The sequence below is a fragment of the Agrilus planipennis genome, unplaced genomic scaffold (assembly GCF_000699045.2).
Source record: "Agrilus planipennis isolate EAB-ADULT unplaced genomic scaffold, Apla_2.0 scaffold144, whole genome shotgun sequence".
Lineage (NCBI taxonomy): Eukaryota > Metazoa > Arthropoda > Insecta > Coleoptera > Buprestidae > Agrilus > Agrilus planipennis.
This window is the reverse complement of record NW_020438905.1, coordinates 495,720-504,988: the sequence shown is the minus strand read 5'-3', so window position 1 is coordinate 504,988 and position 9,269 is coordinate 495,720. Positions and strand designations below refer to the sequence as shown.

Below are 9,269 nucleotides of genomic sequence, written 5' to 3'. Positions count from 1 at the left end.
TATAGGTGCATTGAATTATCTTATTTAAAGAATAGGATATTTAATATTGTAGAATTTATTAGACATATTAAATTTAGAATGTTATTTTACTGTAAAAATAATAACTAGACTTTTTTGGAGATCAAAAAATTGAGTATCGAAAATTATACTTTTCTTGAGTAAAGACATTTGAGCGTCACCAATGTTTTTATTAACTTATATAAATAAAATTTAAATGCACCCCTTTTTCTTTCAAAATTAAATCGAGGTTCTATCTATCCTTTCAGGAGTGAATTAATGTGTAAATTTCTGTTCTTTTGTTACAGATTTTTAGACCGTCGAAGTTTTGTTCCACGAAAGTTAGGTAATCTATACTAAAGATGGCAACACGATGGTGAGTCTTGATTAAATTGTACCTTTTTCTAGCTACTGTGCGTTTCATTTCAAGTAACATATTTCTTATTAGAAAAAATTATTTCTTGATTGATTTTATACTTTTTTGTCAGCGAAATCAGTTATAGACATATTTATTTACACAATAGGAACAAAATATGTATTATTTTTTCCAAAATTTTAAACATATTCATCATACACGTTAAAGACAACTAAGAATGTATCAAATACAAAACCAGGGATTTACAGTAGTGGCGCAATAACTTTTAAGACCAATGAGCATTCGTTTCCAAAACCGAAAATTCAGTTTGTTCACGCTACACGAACATATGAACGTCTAGCACAAAGCTGGTCACATTATGCGGGGTTTCCATTGTGCGATTTTCGCATTATTGAGACTCCAAATTAATAAAAAGGTTTGTAAGTTTTTTAATTTTTATTTTTTTTAACTTTTAAGTACAAAATTACTTTCCATAGGACAATAATATCACAATAATTAGTGGATAATGTACCCACACAATTAACTACACCGTATATATTTACAAGGAAAACCATATAGTACATAATTATTGTAGGTACCAAAACAACAAAATGATAGGAATAAAAAGAACAAATTATAATTTTAAAATAACAATTAATTAGTCCATATATGTAATTAAATCCGTGTGCTAAGTTGAAATCTTTGGTAAAATAAGATAAAAATTAAAAATTTATTTACGCACCACTGTCTAATTTTTGACATTACTTGCTCCTTAAGGTAACTTTTAACAACAATTTTTGTTACTTAAAAATATTTACTGTAACAGAATATTCGGCAAAGTTGTGTGTTAGGAGCAAACAAGAAACAGGATTCTGCTGGTATTTTATACCAACACTAAAATCTACTCACAACCGAAGAGAACAGACAGTTTAGAATACTTCGCTAGATAATTATCATAATTAAATTAGTTAATTAGCAACGCAACCTAATTCTATGGGTTTATAATAGTCACGCAGATGATGATACACTATGTATTAGATTTCTTTCTGCGTGTTTATTTATTCATTAGAAAAATAAAATAATCGGAAGAAATAAATTAATTAAGGAACTTTTTTAAACCAAGTTGCGATTAATTTACTTCTGAAGCAGCAAACCGCATCAAAATAAATTAAAAAAGAATAGAACAAAATTGCACAACAAAAAAGTACATTATGACCGATGATTGAAAACTTAGAAACTTACCTATGTCTTAAGCTTTATACCGAGATTGCTTTTAAGAAAACAATTTTTAAGTGGCAGTGATTATTCTTTCATAAGATAATTTAACAGAAAAAAACTACTTGCACACATGGAAAGTACACAGCAAACTAACAAAATAGAACATTTGACAATGTTTGATAAGTACCAATGTTTGAAGCTGAATCCCATTATAAAAGATCTTGGATTGATTGCACACAAAAGATTGCTTTCCGCTTACTGGTAACAATAATTATGATCCGGTCTATACCATGTCATCATTCTGTAAAATTATTCCTAGGCTAAGTGCCACCAGGGAACAATCGTACAATAGACATTACAAAATTTTCTATTTTATATTTTGATTTTAAAAACTGATGTTAAATGTTCTCAGTTTTTGATACCCTTCTATATATCAGTCTTAACTGATTCGTTTTTATTTGAACGATCTTGAAGAATCTGGTTCAATTAATTAATTTAAACGGAATAACGATATTTAACGTAATACTTTTGTTATTATATATAGTCACAGCCTGAGCCTTGTTTTTTACGATATTAAGTATGCATTAGTAAAGGTCTTCTCCGTTTTCCATATTTCCTAGCAATTCCTTCTTCTCTTCTTTCTTTGAATGGAAAGCTCGTAACTTTGGTGGTTCAAAACATGGCTGAAAAAAAATATATACCTTTACTGATTTGTATCAGATTTGCAGTATAAGTAAAATATCGTTCTGTAGGTATTATTTCAGAAGTAAATTAATTCAACTAAAAAGAATAAATTTTTGAAAACTTACCGTTTCACAGACGTTCATGTTGCAACAATTTTCTATCGTGATCTCGCACTGTTCGGGTGCTTGAGGCCGGTATGTGAGTGGTGTTACATTTTTGTTAACAATTATTCGTTTTTTTATCCGTGGACGGCGCCGTAACTTGCACACGAACGAAGCCAAAACAATAATGAGTACGAACATAACTACCATACAAACTGACAAGACTATGATCGCTGGCTTTTCAGTATATTGCCATATACTTGTTTGTTCCGCAGATTCTTGAACTCTAACCGAGTTGTCGACAATTTTAAAGCTGCCATCCTGGCACCTACAAAAATTAAAACTTGAGATTCATAAAGAAAATAAAATTACGTGGGATGTTTTATATCAGTCACTAACTAAATTTTATGAAGTATAATTATTCTTTTCGTTTATTTTATTCGACTTACTTGCAAAGCATTTCGCTTTCTTCATCCAAAAGGGAACTGGCATGTCTTCTGCTGCAATATAATTCGCAAATTTTAGAGAATTCGGTACTTTCTTGGCACCTTATTCCTGAAAAACCATTTGTACATTTACAGATTGGGGTTGAGGTGCTATTGGCGGCAATACTGCACTTGCCATCGTTCAAACAGAATCCGTCACAAATATTTTTTTGGCATCTTGCTCCCATAAATCCTGGAGGACACTTGCACTGAGGATACGCTAATGAGGTAAAATGACATTCTCCATGCACGCAAAAATTGTAGCACAACGATATCTCGCAATTCGTCCCAGTGTATCCTCTATGACATTGACATCCGCCATCTATAAATTCTCCGCGCTTCAAACACTCATTCGATTCATTTTTTTCCTCATTGGCAAGAAAAAATTCTGTAGTGGTACCTTTGAAATTTTCAATAGCATTATACACATCTTTGCATTCTTCGCGCTGAACGAAACCCGTGTCATGTACTACAACACCTTGGGGAATCGCATCGAACTTGTGGATACATTCTGGAGGACTGTCATCGTGTTTGCTTTTCCTATTTAATTCGTTATTGATGACATCCGTCCAATAAACGTAATCCGAATCAACGGCAACTCCATACGGTTTCTGATGGGTGCCTTCAAACAAAATTTGCCTTTCTGTACCATCCATCTTGGTACTTTCTATACGAAAGTATATTCCTTGTCTGAGGTCTCCCCAATAAATTCTATCATTTTCGTAATCTATTGTTATCCCCGTAGGACTAAAAAGATCATCGCTCACCAAAACTTCTTGTTTCATTGTATTAAGCGATATTCTCGCTACAGAAGGTTTCATGATATTCAAGTTGGTCCAGTATAAATACCTATGAAGTGATGTTAATTGTTAAAAATTTTGCAATATTTATCGTTTGGAAAATATTAATATTCATTTATTTATAATTTTATTGCGGCAAAATTAATAGGCACATCAATACATATTTGTTATGACAACAGGAAGGCAAGTTAAACTAAACATAAACAGCAATACTGATCGCAATTTACTATTCAGTTTCAATTCATATTGTTAACTGAGCCGTTAATAATATAATAAAGCATTCCATTGATAAATTTTAATGCCATTGTCATCCATAAACTCACGTATTGTTCTTTTTTATGGTTTAAAAACGCGTTTAATTTCTAAGAAACCGCATAAAATTTTGTACAATTACCAATGAAGCAAAAATAAAACAAATTACTTCCATTACATAACAAATATAGTGAGTTAATGATAGTATACATAGATGTACAAATGCAGCGTAATTAATAAAAAAAACATTAAAAAGTTTTGGTCAACAATTTATCGAGCCTCCCAAATGTGTATCGCAATTTCGAACTTGTTAGTTCTCATCAGCACACCATGGGTATCGATAAATCGCTAGATAAACCGAGATTGTTCTGTAAAAGCAAGTAGATATTTAACATTTACAGAACAATAAAATGAGATATATATATAGTGCCAATTCCTTGACATTATCTGATTGATTATATTGATTTATCGAAACTATGTACCTATAGAAACTCGTAGGTCACATCTGATAGACTCGAGTCAAGAATTCACGTGTTTTTGATTACCAAAATGTAAAAACGTATAAACTTTATCATGTAACGATGCAATTTCTGTTTTACGATTTATTAAGTATCTATAAATTATTTTTGTCGATTACGTTACCTTTTACATGAGTCAACTGCTATATCATGAGGAATTTCATCTTTAAAATAAAGAAGATTGTTCAATTTGTCGGAAGAATGCTTCAATGAGACATAATTTATACTACGATTATCACTATCAGTCCAATATAAAATATCTGTTAAAGGATCGATAGCTATGCCCTAAAATGAAGCAAAAATGCTTACTAACTCTGATATTTGGAAAAGTAGAATAAATGCATTATCTCCATTATTTTTTTATGGATTAATTAATCGATTGATAATGTAATTATTTACCTGTACATCATCTGGAAGGTCTTTTACAATAGGTACTATCGCAGTTTGCTTGTTGTTTAATTGTATTTTAAAAATGGTGTCGTTTAGTTTCTCCATATTACTAACCAAAAACTGATGGCGGACATAGTCATATGATAAGGCTTTTAATTTGGTGAATTGTTCGACAGCAGTACCTAATAACGAACCGGTGTAATTTAAAAGTTTAATTTCATCACCTACAGCTACTGCCACATCTGAAAAGAAAAAAAAAATAAATGTTAACAAAAAAGGGCATGTTTATTAAAGGGAGTCAAAATGGGTTTAATAACAAGGGTATTGATGTAACAACAATAGCGCTAAAACAATTCATTTTTACGAGTATTTCAAATAATGTTTCATTTTCTGTTAATTAGATAAATTATAATCGTAGTTTTTTCAAAAATAATGAAAAACAAAATTGCATAATTATCTGGGTGCGAAATAATTAATAATTGTGTAACAAACCTCTATGACATTCTTTCCATTGGATTAATTCTGTTAAAATTCAAATAAAACGGCAAATAGAAATTGTTATTAATATTTCCTAGTAAACGGAAGATGTCAGAAATCATCAACGAAAGAATAGGAGAACAGAGGAAGTCAATAATAATTGCGGGAGATAGGTTGGTAGGACACCTTCTCAGGCTTGAAAGGGCTAGCCAGGGACATATTAGAGGCAGAATCAGGAGTTAAGAGATATTGGGATCGACCTAGATTAGATTACTGTTCGCAATAAGAATGTGGGATGTTCTAGTTTTAAGGAAATGCGAAAATAAAAAAAACAGTCTGACTTTAATTTTTTTATTCGAAACTAGAAAGTGGTTTTGCCAGAAATCGGGTAACTGAGGACCCAGCATTAACCCTGTCGGGTACAATAACATTTCGTTTATTTTTTTAAAGCATGTAGGTACCTAGGTGTTATGTTTAATAGGCAAGAAAGTAAGAATAAAGCATGCTGTTATTGCACCTTTGAGTTAACAATTGTACATTGTGTTATATGTACCTCTACATACTTTTTCCACTCGTTCATGTACAGTAAGAAAAGCTTTATGGGTTGTTAGTAAGTGAAAGTTAAACTGAATGATGTTTTTACTTAGTTTTGTTTTCTAATTGTGCTGCTAATAATTTTATATTCTCAGCGACGTTTTATGAAGAAGCAAGTACTAGAAAATATCCGGATTTTTTCCATTTTCTTTCATGTGTAACTTTCATATGATACAATTGAAAACGATTACATAATTTTACATTGTGCTTTTATCTACCATTTCGGAAACGGATTATGCTGTTATAATATACTTATGACGATAAAATATTCTTAAAATAAAATTTAGTAATGTTTAAATAAATTCACAGACGTACCAAGGGGATACCAGGGCGAGAAGGGGGGAAGGGGGTAGTTTTGAAAATACTAATACCAAAGATTCACGAACGTCAATTTATTGTTACCTTTATTATTTCCAATTTTTTCTATTATCAACTTAGGGAACGTACTCATACTACGTAACTCGTCATCAAAAATACCATGCTTGACCACAGGGGCGATGGGAGGGCTTAGGTTTTCATTAATAGTAGTCAATATTCTCTAGGGAAAATTCGCGCTTTTTCTAGCTATATTGAAAACTCTTTGTTTGTAAAAAATGTTTTAAAACCGCATTTATGAATTACTACGTGATAACTAAAGGGAAAGGATTAAATTATCAATTTTAAATTTTTAATAATTATTTTGAATTTTTTAAAAATTTCTGCGAATTTTGAGGCCGATAAAATGACCCGTGTTTCAATCATTTTCTCCATTATAAGGTACTCTTCAGTCATTTTCCTCATTTCACTGGACTAATAATAAGATTAATAGAAAAAAAGTCCTTTTTCTGTAACAGCGTTCGATATAATGCACAAATCCATCGATTTTCAAGTTCTCCGAGTACGTTAAAACCGAGTTTTACTGTCCTTAGAACTAAAATTGAAGTAATGACTAATTAATTTATTATCCATTCAGTTTTACTGTTAACAACATTTTCAGGTGATTTCTTAGAAACTGTACACTACAGGTGTTGAATTATATACATTGTAATGGTTAACATAAGCCTTATTATTTTTATATTTATTATTATTATTAATTGATAAGCAGTCTGAAAAAAAAATTAAAACAATGCTTCATTATTATACATACATACATACGTCAATCAATAGATTAACCTGACCTGTGTTTATGTGACGCAAATTCTGAGCAAAGGGGCGCAATGATGGGTATAGGAATGTTCGTAAACCCGTGACTTCAGTCACGTATACATTTGCTAAAATTTTCTCAATAAGCCAACATGCGAAAATAAAACGAGATGACAAAGTCTATACTTTACACTATACGGTCAAAAAACGATTCGAGTGCGTTCCGCGATCATTAATTTCTATTTAAACATTGATCTACTACAGCACCAGATTAATAATAACTATATTTACATAACAAACATTAACGCATTTCACCTCGTCTTTTTAAATTTTTCGTAATTTCACTGAATTTTTTATGTGGGAGAGGATGATTAAAAGTTGGCGCGTATAGAAGAAATGTATTTTTAACGTATATTGTCAAGATAACTGTTATTACATAATACAGATATGTTACTACTCATTTTGTGTAGCAAGTGCGAATGAATAGAGAACATGAGACACGAAAATATCACATGATAATCATAAGATGCAGTTTACGTATGTCGAAAACGAATCTAATATTAAAAAAATTGCTTGCCTAAAGAAGAAGGGATTCAACTCTAAAACTGCTGAAGCTATTGTTATGAAAACGAATACTGTAGATATAGAACATCTACAGTAGTTATTCAACGATACAAATAACTTAATTTCTGTTTCATGCTGATATTTTAAACGGTTCCGTACGTACGATACCGATATTGGGATCTAAACAAATCTAAAAGTCGCGAGCACACCTATTGTAACAATATTCTGTAAGAAAACCTTTTTTCACACTGTAATCATAAAAATCATCGTTAATTGTTTACTAAATGTTCACATAGTCTTTGAGTTTTGACAAACAGTACCTAAGTAATACAACAAAACCGAATCCATAGTCAACCAACCAAAATAAGATTTTTTTGGGTTGCATTGCCATGACCTTTGTTTGTGCTGTCTTTTCCTACTGTAACCTAACCTAGCCTTACCGAATAATACGTTAACTTGATTGATTGGTATCATAAAAGGCTAGGTTAGGTTAGTCCAAATGTCTAGCTCGATGGATATGCTTAGGAAAAGATTGCAGTAGTAGAAGACATGCATTGCCTTTTGTGAAATACATCTACCGCAACCTTCAAACGAATAGATTATGTAATAGTATTTTGAATGTAGAAATTAGTAATTATACGTATTGTAATTTTTAGTTTTTAATTAGATAGCACTTGCGTGTGGTACACATTAAATACTGTGTATCAATACCATAATACCGTAAACCAACAACTAAAGTGTTCACGAGTGAAACAATTTTTCTTAGATTGCGGAAATATTTTCCCTTAAAAATATAACTAAACGTCGTCAAAGGCAATATTTAACACTCCAGTGAAACTGCAACATATATGTCCCTAAATATTGTAACCAATCGTTGCTTATTGGAATGACTTGAATGATTTTCAACTAATTATATTATAATTCGTAATGCCATAATTGCCAATTTGCAAACATTAGAGGCTACATGACATACAAAACCGTTACTGCATTCGTTATAACGTAAGTTTCAGCTTATTATTTTGTTACGTTCTAAAACATAAAAAGCTACAAATTAGGAAATAATGCTGTAATACGTATATATTGATTAACATTACCGTATAATTAAATAGAATTAATTAATTACACTGCCAGGACATTACCATTGGCCTAGAAAGTGGATTTCTGTATACGTATATTGAATATGATAACTTAGTGTCATAATCATAATAAATCGTTGCTTAAAAAAAGGAGTAAATCACTACAAACTGATATTGCAATAATACATGATAGTATCTTCACGTAAAAAAATTGATAACATGTGAATTACTTATATTAAATATCGTCGCTGAAAATTATTATGTATCGCAGCAACATTTTGAATTTTCAATTAAGTACCTATCTACAATCTCTCTTTTTTTTTGGAACTATTCAGTAATACGTAAAAACAATAACTTTAAATTTTAAAATAAAATATAACAAAGAGTAGAAACATTAAATGCACTTTATAATATTTGTAGTATTTCTTATTCCAAATGATCAAAACAGACACTTAATAAGAAATACGTATGTACGAGGGTGGATTGATAAGTTTCCGGCCTGACCAAGAAAAACAAGGTTTTTAAAAATTTTTTTTTTTTATTTCTCAACATAATCTCCTCCAAGGCTGATACATTTCTCATAGCGGTGTTCCAGTCTATTAATGCCATCTCTATAGACTGATTCGTCAAGCTCCT

General features: G+C 30.8%; 2 protein-coding genes across 2 annotated transcripts in view; one reads left to right on the top strand and one right to left on the bottom strand.

The window, feature by feature from the left end:
* The first annotated feature begins 312 nt into the window (after window positions 1–312).
* The window catches only part of LOC108737716 (supervillin), a 216,405-nt gene continuing 207,448 nt past the window's right edge, over window positions 313–9,269 (top strand). The window contains exon 1 of the mRNA XM_025973346.1: window positions 313–373. Within this exon, the coding sequence (XP_025829131.1) occupies window positions 371–373 (3 nt within the window). The 5' untranslated portion in view covers window positions 313–370. The remainder of the gene's footprint in view (window positions 374–9,269) is intronic.
* The window catches only part of LOC108737718 (protein cueball), a 16,442-nt gene continuing 8,272 nt past the window's right edge, over window positions 1,100–9,269 (bottom strand). Inside the window, exons 2-6 of the mRNA XM_018470791.2 lie at window positions 4,810–5,042; window positions 4,535–4,695; window positions 2,805–3,689; window positions 2,380–2,683; window positions 1,100–2,253 (exon numbers count right to left, since the gene is read on the bottom strand). Coding sequence (XP_018326293.1) covers window positions 2,155–2,253; window positions 2,380–2,683; window positions 2,805–3,689; window positions 4,535–4,695; window positions 4,810–5,042 — 1,682 coding nt within the window. The 3' untranslated portion in view covers window positions 1,100–2,154. The remainder of the gene's footprint in view (window positions 2,254–2,379; window positions 2,684–2,804; window positions 3,690–4,534; window positions 4,696–4,809; window positions 5,043–9,269) is intronic.